This window comes from Spea bombifrons, chromosome 9 (assembly GCF_027358695.1).
Source record: "Spea bombifrons isolate aSpeBom1 chromosome 9, aSpeBom1.2.pri, whole genome shotgun sequence".
NCBI classification, from domain to species: domain Eukaryota; kingdom Metazoa; phylum Chordata; class Amphibia; order Anura; family Pelobatidae; genus Spea; species Spea bombifrons.
Genome location: NC_071095.1, coordinates 32,890,205 through 32,909,429, shown reverse-complemented (window position 1 = coordinate 32,909,429; position 19,225 = coordinate 32,890,205). Strand labels below are relative to the sequence as shown.

Sequence of the window (19,225 nt, the reverse complement as noted above, 5' to 3'; positions counted from 1 at the left end):
TAAGCATAACTGCCCCTAAATTAACCCTAAACACCCCGTTAAGCATAACTGCCCCCAAATTAACCCTAAACACCTCATTAAGCATAACTGCCCCTAAATTAACACTAAAGACCCCATTAAGCATAACTACCCCCATATTAACCCTAAACACCTCATTAAGCATAACTGCCCCTAAATTAACACTAAAGACCCCATTAAGCATACCAATTTATTAGGTAATTAATCTGGAGTATATGCAATTAATTTAGGGGCAGTTATGGTTAATGGAGTATTTAGGGTTAATTTCAGGGGCCGTTATGGTTAATGGGGTCTTTAGGGTTAATTTCAGGGGCCGTTATGGTTAATGGGATCTTTACGGTTAATTTCAGGGGCAGTTATGGTTGATGGGGTGTAAGGGTTAATTTTATGCTGATGACTGAGGGTTAATTTAATTAATTTAATAAAGTTAACTGTAGGCGCAGTTATAGGTAAATGGGGGCAAACTCAGGGGAATCTAAATCCTGGGGGCAGTGTGAAAATTATTAATGTATTTATTTATAAAAGTATGGTATCAGTAATATTCTCTGAATGATTCGAATCTCTGTAAGATTCGGATCCTTGTAAGATCCGGATCCCTGTAAGATTTGAATCATTCGACTCTTCGGTTCATTCGACTCTACGGTTCATTCGACTCTTCGGTTCATTCGACTCTACGGTTCATTCGACTCTTCGGATCATTCGACTCTTTGAACGAGTCTTTGACTCTATGAGTCATCGTTCCTGGGTGAATTAATGAGCTGTAACCTGACCCCAGAGTCTGTGTCTGAGTGCTCTGCAGATGACTCACAGCTCTAGGATCAGGTTACAGCTGCATGATTCACAGACTGAACCGCTACAAATGAATCGTTCAGTCTAGTGAACCGATTCATCCGGATCACTAAAAAGAACCGGATCAAATGAACGATTCGTTCATGATCCGGACATCACTAACCGGGACGGGGGTAGAGGGCTCGTGGAGGAGGGCTCTCTCCTCCGCATAAAAAAAAATTAAAAATTTTTTTTAAAAAAATGCCGGTGAGCAGAATTTAAAAGCTGCTCACCGGCACGTGCCATGGGTGCCATAGCCTATATACGCCTCTGCTCATAAAACCAATCAATGTTTTACTTCCACGATATAAGAAATATTACACATATTATGAAATAATACTGGATAATACGGTACTTAAAGATTGGTCTTGGCCCAAAGGTCCTTATAAGTTTTTATTTATCCACTTGTGAGCACATAAATGATATTCATTGTCTTTTCTGTTACAACAAAACTATCTACACTATTGTATTTTCTTATTTTGTGTTCTACCAGTGAAAGTGCCCTTTGGTGGATTCCTGGCTGTAATAAACTTTATGTCTACGAATAGAAGCTCTCTGCTTTTCATTTGGTCCTCATTTGCCCATCCCTTTGCTGCCTGTTAGTTCTGCATTAATTCTGCCTTCATATATAGCTCCATGTCTTTGGAGCATCTTAACCCTTTAAAGAATTTTGGGAAGGTGTTCATACCTTTCTATGTATCTAGATGTCTTAATTATTGTACGTTTATTCATCATTTGTCACTTTATGGTGGTTTTCCTGGTTTGAGTGCTATCCTTGAGTAGGGTTATGCATTATAGTTTCTTTATTTGACGTTTGTGTTTCACTTTTGCAGCATGGTGTATTATTATTATTGTATTATTATCATCATATTTATTTTTATATTATTACTACCATATATATATATTCACTTTTGGTATTATATTCACTGGCCACCTCTTATATATTTATTGCACCTCTTTCTCAAAGTTTGTCTAAAGGCTGTCTAGTGCAGCGAACATTTGCTTTTTAAATGGACCCATGTATAAAGTTAATGTAAACCTTGTTTGCACATGCCTACCCAGAATCCCCTGCAGTTGTGACAGCACTGCAAGGTTTTTGAGGATAAACAAGCCTTGTGGCTTGTTGAATTAGTGTAGATTAGTGTTTAACAATGCTTCTGCTAACCCCTTTATTTTAAAGAAACACAACTGCAACATTTACAACACAAGATCACTGTTTATTGAACCACTACACTCTATATATGGGTCCAACTTCTTGAGGTCACTTGAAAATAATTCCCTCATTGCGTGTGGCATCATCATTGATGAAAATGCTTGGTTTCCAACCATTAGTAACACAGATATATTTTTGGATTTGGTTACGCTATGTTTTTGTTCATTTTTTATTTTTTATGTACCCTGCTGAGATACTGGAGTTTCCTCGATATCCCATTTCAAACCATTCCAGGTCACTGTTTGCAGGGTTTCACTAAGCACATAGTAACATAGTTCATAAGGTTGAAAAAAGACCAAAGTCCATCAAGTTCAACCTATATACATATTGTGTCCCTACTGTGTTGATCCAGAGGAAGGCAAAAAACCCTTATGAAGCAGATGCCAATTGCCCCATACCAGGGGGAAAATTTCTTCCCGACTCCAAATATGGCAATCAGAATAAATCCCTGGATCAACATTCTGTCCCTATTAATCTAATATCCATAACTTGTAATATTATTGCTTTCAAGAAACACGTCCAGGCTCCTTTTAAACTCTTTTATTGAGTTTACCATTACCACTTCCTCTGGCAGAGAGTTCCATAGTCTCACCGCTCTTACTGTAAAGAACCCCCGTCTGTGCTGGTGTAGAAACCTTCTTTCCTCCAGCCGTAGAGGATGTCCCCTTGTTATAGATACAGTCCTGGGTATAAATAGGTCCTGGGAGTGATCTCTGTACTGCCCCCTTATATATTTATACATAGTTATTAAGTCCCCCCTAAGCCGTCTTTTTTCCAAACTAAATAACCCTAATTCTGATAATCTTTCTGGGTACTGTAGTCCTTCCATTCCCCTTATTACTCTGGTTGCCCGTCTTTGAACCCTCTCCAGCTCCACTATATCTTTCTTGTACACTGGTGCCCAGTACTGTACACAGTATTCCATGTGTGGTCTGACTAGTGACTTGTACAATGGTAGAATTATTTCCTTGCCGTGGGCATCTATGCCCCTTTTGATGCACCCCATGATTTTATTTGCCTTAGCAGCAGCTGCCTGACACTGGTCGCTACAGGTAAATTTACTGTTAACCAAGACTCCTAAGTCCTTTTCCATGTCAGTCGTCCCCAGTGTTTTCCCATTTAATACATATTCCCAGCCTGAATTTTTCTTCCCCATGTGCATAACCTTACATTTATCTGTGTTGAACCTCATCTGCCACATCCCAGCCCAAGCCTCCAACCTATGCAGATCCATTTGTAATTGTGCACTGTCCTCTGTTGTGTTAACCACGTTACAGAGCTTAGTATCGTCTGCAAAGATTGATACTTTACTACACAATCCCTCTACAAGGTCATTAATAAATATATTAAAAAGAATAGGACCCAAAACTGACCCCTGTGGTACCCCACTAGTAACAGTCACCCACTCAGAGTATGTACTATTAATAACCACCCTCTGTATCCTTTTTTCTTCTTGTATTATTAATATTAAGTGTTGGAATATATATATCTAAACAAAGAAATCAAAGGAAAGCTCCATCTGCTCCTGAAAATTAAAAGGGGGAATCGTGGTTGAACAAGAAAAAGTTCTGCATTTTGGTTACAAAATATTTTCAGTGAATAAGTGGTTAAAATATATACTTTGAGTATGCACATATGGCAACAAGAGAACAGCACACACAGCGTAGGACAGAACAAAGGGTTAGGCAGTAAGTGCAAGGCAAATAGGGGGTACAGGGTCAGCGGCAGAGAGAACGCAATCAGGTAATTCCACGGTCGGGGCAGGCAGCACAGGATCAAAGTCGGTACACAAAGCCAAGGTTGGGGCAGGCAGCACAGGATCAAAGTCGGTAAACAAAGTCAAGGTCGGGGCAGGCAGCACAGGATCAAGGTCGGGTACACGTATAAGTCAATCAGGACCAGGAACGAACAAATGAGCTATAACCCAGAGCTACACGCAAGTGACTCTTTGAACGGGCACTGCACTAATGGGACAGGAGGTTTAAGTAAGAATAAGAGCGGGAAAATAAAAAAATAACAAATAGTAATGTATAACCCCAGGTACAGTATATGACATATTATCAGCTATTATAATTAATACTGAAATAAATGAGGTTGTTTTCATATTTTAACTTTTTTATTATACTCGTTCTTATTGTTTGTTTAAACCCTTGTGTGTAGGCTTAAATTAGCTTTTTTGGTATCAGTTACTATGCACTTTTGTATTCTACATAGGTGTGAACCTACTGCAGGCTGCTGCACATGAAATTGGACATTCATTGGGACTAGATCACTCTACAATCCCAGGAGCTCTTATGGCCCCAACTTACAAAGGCTACAACCCAAAGTTTCAGCTTCACCAAGATGACATTGAGGCTATCCAGTCCTTGTATGGAAAACCTCTAACTAAGGTTAACCAGAGCTTACCATCTCTTCAAGCGGAAATTAGTTCCAGAGCGAATGCAACTTCTACTATAAGTGAAAAACCCAATAATCAGTTACCAATGAAACAATCCATGGCAAATGTATGTGGTGAAGAGCCAATTGACACATTTGTATCCACAAAGGATGGCTCCATATACCTATTCAAAGGTAAGATTAACGGTGATTTCATCTTTTAGGGGCAAAGAGACATTAATAAATTGCAGCCTTTTGGTTTGTATGTCAATATAGTTGAATGGATGAGACAATGGTTGAGTGATAGGAGGTAGAAGGTATTTTTTGTACTGTTTTGTCTCCTCTCCTACTTAGTGAACCTCCACAAGTTATGTATTGTTTTTTGGACAAGAATGGCTTTCTTCAGATACTATTTTTTATCATATATTCCTATAAAAAATATAATAATAATAATAAAAAAATATGATGACAAATTGAAAAAAACACCTTTTCTCACTTTTATTTGAAAAAATGTAAAAAAAAAAAACTAATGAAAAAACTGTCAAATAGATTCTACAATTTGTCTTTTTGTTTTTATGCTTTTTCTGCAAGTTATTGGGCAAACCATTTTTTTCCAAATCTGTTAATTCTGCCCCATGTGCTATTTCGGGTATCTTTGAAGCCAGGAAATGTAAATTAACCCCATCAAACAATATATTTTTTAAAATTAGACACCCCAAGGTATTTCAAATGCTGGTATTTTAACCCTTTCCGTTCACCTATTCTACTACCCTTTGTCAAACTTTGTGTTGTGTTTTATAATTTATATTGTGTTTTTTAACACACAAATTGTACCTCAGGTATGGATGTACAGCTCCTGGTATATGTCACCAATAAACAACTCTGGCTAGGCCACTCTAGGACCTTAATCGCAAACTGTTGTCTCCTTTTCACCAAGCTTCTTGTCGATGGTCTTGTAGCCCATTCCAGCCTTGTGTAGGTCTACAATCTTGTCCCTGACATCCTTGGACAGCTCTTTGGTCTTGGCCATGGTGTTTGGAATCTGAGTGATTGCTTGCTTCTGTGGACAGGTGTCTTTTATTCAGCTTGTTACCTGTATAAAAGACACCTGGGAGCCATTGATCTTGCTGATTGATAGGGGATCAAATACTTATTTCAAATACTTAAAATGCAAATCAATTTAGAACGTATTTGAAATGCGTTATTCTGGATTTTATGTTCTTATTCTTTCTCTAACTGTTCAAATAAACCTACCATTAAAATTATAGACTGACCATGTCTTTGTCAGTGGGCAAACGTACAAAATCAGCAGGGATGAAATAATTTTTTCCTTTACTGTATATGTCACTGTCAAATATCACCCTAATAAGTGTTCAGCAACATCTCTTGAGTACAGTGATACCACCCATGCATGGGTTTGAACCCGGCTACTCCAATTTATCCCATTAGACCATTCAATTTTTTAGTAGACACCCCTTGGGTTTTTGAAATGCTAGTATTTTAACTCTTTAAATGTCAGGATTTTTGGGAAGATACAGTGCTAATTTTAGCACTTGCTCATAATAAACTTTTTTCCATTTTTTTTTATTTTTAAATATTTTACTTATATTGTGATTAGAAAGCTAGGCTCCATTGACTTGCATGATCGAATGCAGTACCTATTCTCAGAGTTCTCAAGAAGGTCTGGAGAGACCCTCTTGGAAACTTTGGAAACATTTTCATTTATTTTAAAGGATGCTTCGTCATCTTGCGAATGGCAACATTTTTCACAGTGGCAGTTGTGACTGCTCTCCAGAGCGTTTTGCAAATCTGCTTCCTCAGGTTATCAATTTTTTTTCTTACATATTACATTATATTTGTTTACTTTTGGTTTTTCTCCTGTACTTCATTGGTTGATGGCAGACGAGCCCCCTGCTGGCGACCAATAGAGTCGCTCGTACAGACTTTTGAAATCCTGGTGCCACAACTTGGAGTGGAAATCCGTACGTTCGCCGGCAGGAGTTAAGGGGCCGTGCGAGTGAGCCTATTGGTCGCCTGCAGCGGCCTCCTCTGGCATCAACCAATTGGCCTCTGCAGGCGACCAATAGAGTTGTTCGCACGGCTCTTTAACTCCTGACGGCGAACCTACGATGCTGCGTAGATAAGGTAGGCTAGATGCAAATCTCCCGTTCCACCACATCACAAAGGTGCTCTATTGGATTGAGATCAGGTGACTGTGGAGGCCACTGGAGTACAGTGAACTCATTGCCATGTTCAACAAACCAGTTTGAGATGATGTAAGCTTTGTGACATGGTGCATTTTCCTGCTGGAAGTAGCCAGCAGAAGATTGGTACACTGTGGTCATAACAGGATGGACATGGTCAGCAACAATACTCAGGTAGGCTGTCGCGTTTAAACACTGCTCAGTTGGTGCTAAGGTGCCCAAAGTGTGCTAAGAATATCTCCTCCACACCATTATACCACCCCCACCAGCCTGAACCATTGATACAAGGCAGGATGGATCCATGCTTCCATGTTGTTTATGCCAAAGTCTGACCCTGCCATCTGAATGTCTCAGCTGGAAGCGAGACTCATCAGACCAGGCAATGTTCTTCCAGTCTTCCATTGTTCAGTTTTGGTGAGCCTGTGTGAATTGTAGCCTCCGTTTCCTGTTCTTAGGAGTGACAACCTGTGTGGTCTTCTGCTGCTGTAATCCATGTGCATACCTTGGTTGTAACAAGTGGTTATTTGAGTTACTGTCACCTTTCTGTCACCTTGAACTAGTCTGCCCATTCTCCTCTGACATCAGCAATGCATTTTCGTCCACACAACTGCGGCTTACTGGATATTTTCTCTTTTTCGGCCCATTCTACGTAAACCCTAAAGGTGGTTGTGCATGAAAATTCCAGTAGATCAGCAGTTTCTGAAATACTCAGACCAGCCTGTCTGGGGTCAACAAAGATGCCTGGTTCAAAGTCATTTAAATCCCCTTTCTTCCCCATTCTGATGCTCGGTGTGAACTTCAGCAAATTGTCTTGACCACGTTTACAAGCCTAAATGCATTGAGTTGCTGCCATGTGATTGGCTGATTAGCTATTTGTGTCAACAAACAATTGAACAGGTGTACCTAATAAAGTGGCCAGTGAGTGTATAAAGTGAGGGAGCTATATATATGTAGTCAATGATATGTATGAAAAACTGATAAAAGCCACCACAAAGACGGCCACATTAGACGGCCACATAGACATCAGCGGTTTCTGGTAAGCCAGACAGACCCTGTACTGATGTCATTTAAACTTGTCAATAGCTGGAGTTACAGACTGATGAAGAAGTGTGACATTTAGCTTAGCTGAGATTGATGCTCATTGTTTATATACAATACTACAAGTTAGTTAATAAAGTAATAGTTTATTTTAGTGCAAAAGATTTACTGGTGTGGGGTAGATTGGAGAAGCTGTATCATACTGCTGTAGTCTATGTATATAATTGATATATACCACTTACAGGGACTACATCCAACATATTTTAGTGCAAAACCTCTGGTTTTTGGTCAACACAAAATAATGTATGTAACAAAATGAGGCTTTTACCTGTTCTTTCTTAAAATGGATTATAGTTGTTTATTAAATACTGTTCTGTTCCTGAGTAGAGTTTACTTGATTGAGACAGTTGCTCATTTACAGTACTCCTCCATGTGAGTCAATCAATCATAAGTAGAAAATCCTCTTTATCTATATCTAAAATATAAATAAAACCAATGGTGCAGTATGCACAATCCCATAAAGTGTATTGCAAAAATGAGCCCGAAATCTACAAGGAGTCCCTCTGCTGCAAATGGCGACGTCCTGGTTCAGCCAGCGAAGTCCTGAAGAAGAAGGTGCCAAAAAACAACGCGTTTGAAGGCTGGATGGAGAGCGTTGAGATGACGTGACGCGACGGATGTGAGTACGTGCCGAGCGCGAGAGGCGAACACGCAAGAAGAAGTACGGAGGATTGCGGCACCACGACGGCACCCCGACCCGCGAAACCACGACATCGGGGACCGGAGACGTCCCGAGGCGGCCTGGGGAAGCACCCGAGAAGTACCCAGGAAGCACCTGGGAAGCGGCACCGAGAAGATGCAGGTGATTGGGCATGCCGAGGGGGGTAGTTGCAGAGAAGGGGTTTACCTCTCTCTGCGTCCTCTCTGCTCCCTGCTCCGATTCCCCAGATGTAGATCAGCCGGGTTGTTGCCGGGGAAGATCGTTGGCCGGCCGATAGTTTGGCACTATTCGGCTTTTTCCGGATCTCAGGTCCCGTTTGTTGTCGGGGCGTGTCATAAGCTTTGGCACTGACGCCCCCTGGTGCTGCTATGATTATTACGATCATTATGATCGCTACAAATTACTCCCCCTCTCTCCTCCCTCCTCCCCCTCCCTCCGCTTCCAGAAATGGACGACGCCATTTAAACGCCATTAAAACGCTATTGGAACGCCGTTAAGATTTGAAACACACACGTGAAGTTGAGAAAACGAAGGAATTCCACACTTATAGAATTGTGTATAGAATTGAAAGTTGGAAAATTGGAAAAACTTACTAATCAAGCCTTTTTCAAGCCTACTAATCGTGAGTAATTCTGATATTTGAAATAAAACGGACAATATATCATATACTATATCATGCTTAATAAATGGTTTGGATTAGCCTTTAAATTATTAAGTTTCTAATAATTGAAGAAGACTTTATATATATATATGTCGTTGGAAACATAAAGAAAGAGGATTATAATGAAATATGCTATGGGAAATGGAGGAATCTAGTTTATGAACATTAATTTGCAACTGAGAAACGGAATGGAGGAAGAGAGGGGGAAAGCAATGGAAAAATTGAAACCGTACATATAAATAAGTAATAAAACTGTCGAAGAGATTTCTTTGGTAGAGAGCTGAAGAGAGGAAGCAAAGGACAATAGAAATAACGGAAATAACTATATGAATAGTTGGACTAATTAACTGTTGGAAGATGTTTTAAAACTAATAACATATCAAATGCTTTACGATTTAAATAGCGATTGAATTTGACTGAAAATAATACTGCCATATTGTTGGTAATAGTAAGCTAGTAATAAGGTTATATTTTTTTCTGTAACAGATATAAGCTCAAATTAGATTGAGTTATACTCCTTATTGAAACCAGCATTTGGGAAAACGGAACCTAATTATCATCAATAAGGAACCTGGTACAACTAACTAAACTTAAAAGAATAAGGAAAGTGAGAGAAAGCGAAAAGAACCCAAAGATGGGCCCAAAAAAAGAAAAAGAAAAATTAATCCAGGAGAAAAGGCAGGAAAAAACCAAGCCAATAAATGATTTCTACTCCCCTAAAACACATAATTTAGATGCTACACCAATTAATAGAAGGCTAACATTAGAAGGCCGCAGAGATTCGATCCAGCTGGGGACAGACTTAACCCAAGTTAACGAAGAGGAAACGCTATCTGACTTAATTAATAACCTTTACAAGAAAATTAAATCAGATATAGAAGAAAATAGCCATCAGATTAAAGAAGATGTTTCCAAAGTATTCGAACTACTGAAAGTACAAGAAGAAATCATTGGTAAAATAAAAGAAGATCAAAAGAATTTGCAAACAGAATATAATCAACTAAGTACCAAGGTTAGAATTTTGGAAACTAAATTAAAGGACCAGGAAGATAAACATCGAAGGAATTATTTAAGAATCAGAGGAATTCCAGAATTAATTACCCATGAAGAATTAGAACCCTACTTAATGGAACTGATACAAGAAGCAGTGCCGAATCAAATATTTAAGTATACCCCAATAGAATCATATTACAGAATTAATAAGCCAAGTCAAATAAATCAAGATCTACCAAGGGACGTACTTATGAGATTTATTAATGCATCTGCAAAAGATAAATTTAATAAAGGAATACGGAATAACCCAAATTGGAACGATAAATTAAAAAATTTAAAGTTTTATCCGGATATTTCACCAACAATATGAAAAGAAAGGAAGCAATTTGAAGAACTAACCGCAATATTAAGACAAAGAAATATAGAGTACAAAGCAAGTTGACTTATTTATGGAGCAAAATAACAACGGAGAGGTGAATAACTTGATATTGTGGAACGCATTTAAATGTTTTATGAGGGGATGTTTAATAAAAATCTCCTATAATATCCAAAAGAAATTGGGACAGAGTTTAGCCGACTTATACATTGACTTAGCAAAAAAGGAAAGGTTAAATAAGGAAAATCCTAATATAATAAATACAACAGAATTTACCAAAATCAGATCAGAAATTAATGTAAGACTACAAGAGAGAGTAGATAGGGGACTCTTAAAAATGAAACAAAGGTGGTATTATAGCAATAACCGTGTAGGTAAATACTTAACCAATAAATTAAAATATGAACGGAAAAAAAGTGTGATAAAAAAAATAATAATAGGAAATAAAACTTTCCTAAATCCTTCTCAAATAACTAAATGTTTTGAAGATTACTATAAATCACTCTATAATTTAGAAGGCTCTGTAAAATCTCAAACAGACATTAGAAATTACTTGCAATCTCTTAATTTACCGAAACTGAAAACAGAATACTTAGAAATGCTAAATGCTCCGATAAAAGAAGACAAGATTAAAAGAGTGATTGAAAAATTGGAAAAGAAAAAAGCTCCAGGTCCCGATGGATATACAGCGCCATTTTATTTAGCATTTAAAGAGATTATTATACCATTATTATTTAAATCCTTTGAAGAAATAGCAAACGGTTCAAAAATTCCCCCTGAGATGCTATTGGCTTCCATAACTCCGATACCGAAACCTAACAAAGACCCAAGTAGGGTCTCGAATTATAGACCAATATCCTTAATAAATATTGACATCAAAATATATTCAAAGATACTTGCAGAAAGATTAAAAATTTATCTACCAGAAATAGTACACTCAGATCAGGCAGGCTTCATCATTGGTAGAGGTTTATCAGATAACACCCGTAAAATGATAAATTTGATGGATATAATTAATAAAAGATCAACATATACAGCGTTTTTGGCTTTAGATGCCGAAAAGGCTTTCGATCGTGTGGACTGGAAATTTCTATCTGAAACTTTGGAGTCCTTTGGCATATCTGGGAAATTTAAAAATAATATTTTAGCATTATACCAAAATCCAACTGCTCAAATTGTAGGTCCAATGATAACATCAAAATCTTTTAGAATTAATAATGGAACGCGACAAGGATGCCCATTGGCACCTCTATTATATGCTTTGTCAATTGAACCTTTAGCGCAATCAATAAGAAATTCAAAAGAAATAATGGGGATCAATATAGGGCAAAATGAATACAAGATAACACTCTTTGCTGACGATATTATATTAACTCTCTTGAACCCAGATAAATCAATGAAATATGTTTTGAAATTAATAGAAGAATATGGGAATCTCTCTAACTATAAATTAAATGTTAATAAAACTCAGATCATCTGTGCTAATCAGACTAAAGAGCAAGCTAAACTAATGAGATCATATATAAATGTTGATTGGAACATGGATTCATTGGAGTATTTAGGTATAAAAATCAAATATAATCTCAAAGAAATGGTTAGAGACAACTATAATACATTAATGAAGAAAATGGAAGAAAAATTAAATAAATGGAAGAGCCTTGAAATTTCTTGGTTAGGAAGAATAAATGCTTTTAATGCGTATTATTTACCTAAAATAATTTTTCTGTTAAGAGCGATACCACTGAGAGTCCCTTATCTTACTCTCTCTAAAATTCAAAAAATAATTTTAAGGTATATTTGGCAAAACAAGCCACCTAGAATATCCTTTAATAACCTAGTTAGACACACTCAAAGAGGAGGCCTCTCTGTTCCTGATATCAAAGATCTACATGAAACATGTATGATAACACATTGATTACTTTTAGATAGACCGGAGAGTGATAAAACTCCATGGTTCATTATAGAGAAAGAAACTACAAATCTTCTACATCTATCAGATACTATTTGGATGACCCATGAAATGAATAAATATATTAAAAGCGACAACTTAATAATTAAAGACTTAATTATAACAGCTAATAAATTTAAAAAAAAAATGAATATAAAGAATGGGTTCCTTTCTACAACTCCAATAGAAATTTTGACTAATTATATAAACGACTTAGATCTAGCTAAATGGAGCCATACAAATATAAAACTTATATCGGATTTATATAATATAGAATCTTTCATACCTTGGTCAATGTTAAAAGAGAAAGGAGACTTACCTAATTCAGAAATATTCAACTATATTAGAATAAAATACTATCTTCAAACGGTAGAAGTAATATCCTCCCCAAGATATGAAGAATTCCTTAATAAACATTTTAAAACTAGACTAATTCACCGAGTAGGTACATTAAAGAGAAGTATTGAAACAGATGACTCTATACTTAATAAAGAGAAATGGGAAAAAGATATAGGAGTTATACTCCCTAAAGAGGAATGGCTACAAGCTTATATAGAAATTAAGAAATATGCACACTGTCTTGGGATGCAGGAACTCTATTACAAAATTACTCATAGATGGTATAGAACGCCTGTTCAAATTTCTAAATATGATAAAAACTCTTCAAAACTTTGTTGGAGATGTGGAAAGGAATACGGGACAATTTACCACATGCGGTGGAAATGCAAAGAAGTGAGATCAATCGTATCAACTCTTTTTAAAGTAATCGAAGAATTAGTAGGCGATAGAATTGAACCATCTCCCCAAATATTCCTTTTTCATATGGGCCTTACGAACTTCCATAAAATACAGAGAAATCTGATAGTCCAATAAATTTTGGCTTGTAAACTCATTATAGCGAGAAGTTGGAAAATGAAAGGTAAAATATCCTGGAATGAGATACATGCTCAAATTCAATTCCAACATAAAATGGAAAAAGGCTACTATGTGAACATAGCTAAAAGTAATATATATATTGATATTTGGAAACCATGGGTAACCCGCACACATGTAGAGGTAGAAACCGAGAATCGATTATAAGCAACCACATGAATTTAGAGATACCTGTATGCTATTAAATATTTACTTTTAATTTTATTTATTTTTTATAGCGAGAGATACAAAGTAACCAGAGAAATGAGCAATAGAATAATTATATAACATAATTTAAATAACTTATGAAAGAATTTATGAAAGAGGTTAAACTATAAATTTATCTCATTCGGTTAAATATTCTAATGTTATATATACGATTTATTTATGAATGGATATATATGTCTATATTTTGCTGGCAGAATCTCTTGTTTTAAATTTGTTGATTTGCTATTTATGTAAGGTATTTATGTATGTATGTCATTTGATACGTTTATAATAAAAAAAAAAAATTAAAAAAAAATAAACAACGTGTTTCGCTGTCTTGAAGCCAGCTTCTTCAGGTGCATTTTGTATGTAAGTGCAATACACTAAGTCATTTTATGTGATTGTGGATACTGCATCATCGGTTTTATTTATATTTTAGATCAGGCATGTCCAAACTTTTTTCGAAGAGTGCCAGATTTGATGAAGTGAACATGTGCGAGGGCCGACCATTTTGCCTGACATTTTCTGAACCATTAAAATTAAATAAAAATTAACTATTTTATGCAAAGTTTATTGAAAACGGCATACCACATCTATCCCTTTCTCACTATCTCCCCTCCCTACCCCCCTTCTCACAATCTCCCCTCTCCCTCCCTACCCCCCTTCTCACAATCTCCCCTCTCCCTCCCCCTTCTCACAATCTCCCCTCTCCCTCCCCTTCTCACAATCTCCCCTCTCCCTCCCTACCCCCCTTCTCACAATCCCCCCTCTCCCTCCCTACCCCCCCTTCTCACAATCTCCCCTCTCCCTCCCTACCCCCTTCTCACAATCTCCCCTCTCCCTCCCTACCCTTCTCACGATTTCCCCTCTCCCTCCCTTTCCCCCCTCTTAACGATCTACCCTCTCCCTCCCTACCCCCCTTCTCACGATCTACCCTCTCCCTCCCTACCCCCCCTTCTCACGATCTACCCTCTCCCTCCCTACCCCCCCTTCTCACGATCTACCCACTCCCTCCCTAGGTCACTTACCGTCAACTCCTGTGTTGGGAGCGTGAGGCGTTTGTCTCGGGTGCCGGTGCTTCACAGGTGAGTGCTCAGCTGTGAAGCGCCGGCACCCGAGACAAACGCCTCACGCTTCCAACACTGCACTCTGGGCAGCGCAGAGGCAGGCGGCGGCGGCGAGCAGAGGAGTCCTGGATTTCTGTCAGTCAGGGGGGCCCAAGAGGTGCCGAGCGGTCGTTTTCAGCAACCGCTCGGCACCCCTTGGGCCCCCCTGACTGGCAGAACTCCAGGGCCCGGTCGCAGTCGCGACCCCGGTAGTTCCACCACTGCCTACAACTTCTTCATCAGATGCCCTTGTGGCTGTGTGTACCGGCGTAGGGAGAAGGAAAGCCCAAATCTAGCGACGTCCGAGATTGCAAGATTTGGGCTTTCCTTCTCCCTGCGCCGGCACACACAGCCACAAGGGCATCTGATGAAGAAATTGTGTAGGGGAGGGTTAGATTTCAACCCTCGTCTACAGTCAAACATGAACCCTGTTTAAAGTTACTGTAGACGAGGGTTGAAATCTAACCCTCCCCTACACAATTTCTTCATCAGATGCCCTTGTGGCTGTGTGTGCCGGCGCAGGGAGAAGGAAAGCCCAAATCTCGCTCTTTCCTTCTCCCTGCGCCGGCTGATGACGCCAAGTCCCGTGGCTCACTTGGGGGGCCGTATCAGTCCGGAACGCGGGCCGCAATTGGCCCGCGGTCCGGACTTTGGACATGCCTGTTTTAGATAATAAAGAGGATTTTCTACTTATGATTGAGTCACCTGTGTATATGCTACACCAAAGAAGACGTTTTTTTTTTACCAATCGGACTGAAATTAATGTCCACTAAAAGGCCTGATTATCATCCACGTTTGTGAGTGGAATTCATTATATAAATGAATACTATATTACACTATCTTTGTTTTGTTTTTCCCCTTATGTATTTGCGCCCCATGTGGAGGAGTATGGTTTAAAGTGGTACCCAAGGAGTACTTTTGGGAACAGCAGTGCAGTAGGGGAGTTATTTATTATATTTTGTCTATTTGCACATTTATATTCACTTTGTGGTTTCATTTTGTAGTTGCTCATTTACAGTAGCCAAACCTATAATTTGTAGCAACACAAAATAAATTGTATTATGTTTCTATCTTATCATATATTATGCTTCATCTTAATTGATAAATAGTGACAAAACAAATATAGCCCAGTGAAAAAAGATAAACCCCACGCAAAGATGACCTGCAAATCCAAAAAGCACCAATATTGGGGAAATTCAGTCCTGCTCCAATAGGCTGCATGTGCCTATCATCTGCCAATACGGGACGCCCTGAACCTCGACTGGGTACACCCGTCCGCTGTCCATTGCTTCCTCCCGGAACTGCAAGAGTTAACCGCTTCCAGCGCTGGACGATAATTTGAGGAAGGGATCGGGAACTGACTCTGTATCCTCGGTGAAGTAGCACCGTAGCCCGCCGAGACGTAGCCAAAAACAATGCTCTACTTGTCCTGAAAAGGACAATGAGTGATATAGCTGGTCCCTCAATCGTTAGACGAGACTAATGTCAAGGTGAACAGTTTATTGATAAACACACAGCCTTTTATACACCACTCTAACAATGAAAGGACATAATCACATTAACACAACAATACCATGCCCAGACAGCCTGGTGCCATACTCATGCAACCAAGCTCAGCAATGTCCATATAACCCCAAACCGCTGTCTTCAGGGTGATCCCGAGGGAGTGGCGGCGATCGCGGTAGCAGTTTAAAGTTTCTCCGGGACGGGGGCTGAGCCCCACTCTCCTGGTAGTCATAGAAAATGGGGTTCCATAAGAGACTCCCTCTCCGAACCACCCCTTGTCTGTACCCCACCACCTGTGGGTTAACTCTACAAAAGAACGCCCTGGTAGGGTCAATGGTGTCTGGGTTATGAGGGGTGAAAGTCAGGAGGCAAGTGCCCGGGTCTTTGCCGAGAAACAGTTCCAGAGGATTATGGCCAGGACTCGTACACACCATTAGCTCCTGGAGCAGTCTCCCCGGGCGGAGTTTCACCGTCAGGAGTTAAAGGTCCGTACAAGTGACTCTATTTGTCGCCAGCAGGGAGCTCCTCTCCGCAGCAGTTAAATATCCTTTAAATGACCTTTAGCTCCTGGAGCGGGGAGACCAGTGACTCTATTGGTGGCCAGCAGGGGGATTGTCTGCCATCAACCAATGACTTCACGATGCGTGCAGACAACCTCCGCTACCACCCAATGCTTCCGCCGGTGCTCCGTCACATGACCTTTCGGTGCTCAGCCAAAGAAGCCCCGGCGGAAGTCCTGGGTAGGAACGGAGGTTGCATGCGCACACTAGGGAGTCTGGAGCTTGTGGCAAGTCTGGAGATGCATCAGTAAGTCGGGGGGGCATAAAGCATATCAAGGTGCCAATTAGCAAATAGGGGGGTATACGGCATATCTGGGGGGAGAGTGGAATAGAGGGGTATAAGGCATATCAGGGGGGTAGAGTGGTAAATAGGGGACATAAGGTATATGAGGGAGGCAGAGTGGAAAATAGGGGGTATAAGGAATATCTGGGGCAGAGTTGCATATAGGGGGTATAAGGCATATCAGATGGGGCAAAGTGGCATATCAGGGAGGCAGAGTGGCATATAGAGGTATCAGACATATCTAGGGTAGATTGGCATATAGAGGGTATAAGACATATCAGGGGGCAGAGTGCCATATAGGGGAGTATAAGGCATATCTGGGGGGCAGAATAGCAAGCAGTGGGGCAGATGTGCGTAACTGGGGGGGCAGGTTTGCAAATAAAAGGAAATAACAACAAACAATGATTTTTTTCTCAAACATAGTTTTTATTAAATATAAAAAAATAGTTTGCATGTGAATTAATATTTACTAATAAAATGTTTTTTCCTATAGGGAAGTGTTATATTCAGGCTTTTTCTTTTTTTTCTAAATTAATATTCAAATGTTGGGGGGGTCGTCTTATAATCATAAGAGAAAATACAGTATATATTTTTGACATCCCAAAGTATTTTATTAGAGGCATTTATTCCAAACATTGAAAGAATTTTTTTTTAACAAACCCATTCTATGCATACTCACTATTTTAGTACACTAGCATGTCTTTTTAGCACTGCGGCTTCAAAATCATAACATGCGCAATACAGTTTTCAACAGATCAGTTTGCTAGGATATGGTCATGTTTCTCAAATGCTGCGGGGTCAAAAAAAAAAATTGATTTTATTTCTCACACTGGCCCATGTCTCATTTGAGACACAGGAGAGGTCCCAAACATAAATTTAACCCCATAAAACCCTTTGAAGATTTCAAAGTCAGAAACACAGGAGTTTGAAGTTTTTGTTCTACCTTTTTACATGAAATGCACAAACATCTCCCAACATTTCAAAATGTGAAAGAGGGACACTCTAGAGAAACTCACCAATACAAGCAATTGCACTTTACAATGTTGCGCTTACATCGCCATTTTTCAATTTTGTAAGCACAGACGTGCATATTAAAAATAACAAACACATTGAATTGAATTCCCATCAGGCTCAGCCAGACATACTACTTCCATGATGCTGGCTGAGCATCATGGAAAGTGCAGTTAACAGTAGATAAAGCTGCAGATGTTAGCTGTGAACTACAATTCCCATGAGTCTCAGCCAGGTGTCCACCATGATGTTGGCTGCACATCATTGGAAGAGTAGTCCACAGCAGCAGAGATTTTTTTTAAATTAAAAAAGGCTAATGTTAGCCTCCCTCCCAGGACCATTACACACTGCCTTTACACACACCTCCCCATAAACACACATATACACATGCACTGCCCTTACACACACTTGTCCATATACACTGCCTTCACACACAGCTGCCAATAAACATACATATACACATACACTGCCCATGAACACACATATACACATACTGCCCTTACACACGCCTGCCCAAAAACACACACATATACATACACTGTCCTTACACACACCTGTCCATAAACACACATATACACATACTCTGCCCTTACACACACTTACCCATAAACACACACATATACACATACACTGCCCTCACACACAGCTGCCAATAAACACACATATACACATACACTGCCCCTACACACACCTGCCCATAAACAAACAAATACACATACACTGCCCTTACACACACCTAGCGCTCAACATCAATTGCCGGCACGTAGTGATTAGAGAGCATGGAAGCCAAGGTCTGAAATGACAGACCTTGCGCTTCCTAATGTTGGGCCAGCAGGCTGCAGCTGCTGATCGAAACTGCACCCGAGGTGAGTGCCTCTTTCGCCTCACCCTTCCTACAGCCCTGGCAAAGTGGGACAGAGGTAGGCATAGGTAGGACAGCGGGACAGAGTCCCAAAATCGTGACTGTCTCAACCAAATCGGGACAGTTTAGGGGCATGAGTTTGGGATATATGCTTCACAATTGGCTACCTGAAACAAAGTAAGAATACACAAAAATTAATTTCACATTTCTCCCGAGCATGTAGATACCACATATTTGTGGTATGTCAGCATTACCTGGTCACAAGATACTGCCAACTCATGAGAATACATTATTCTAACAGCTGAACCAGGCACACCTCATACTTTTGGAGCTAAAACTACCGTATTTGCTGGATTATAAAACGAGGTTTTTTTCAGAGCAAATGCTCTGAAAAATACCCCT

The 19,225-nt window shown here is 39.5% G+C and overlaps 1 protein-coding gene across 1 annotated transcript in view; it reads left to right on the top strand.

Annotated features, from left to right (window-relative positions):
* LOC128504696 (matrix metalloproteinase-18-like) overlaps positions 1-19,225 on the top strand; it is a 91,381-nt gene that overhangs the window by 48,061 nt on the left and 24,095 nt on the right. Inside the window, exon 5 of the mRNA XM_053474865.1 lies at positions 4,274-4,630. Coding sequence (XP_053330840.1) covers positions 4,274-4,630 — 357 coding nt within the window. The remainder of the gene's footprint in view (positions 1-4,273; positions 4,631-19,225) is intronic.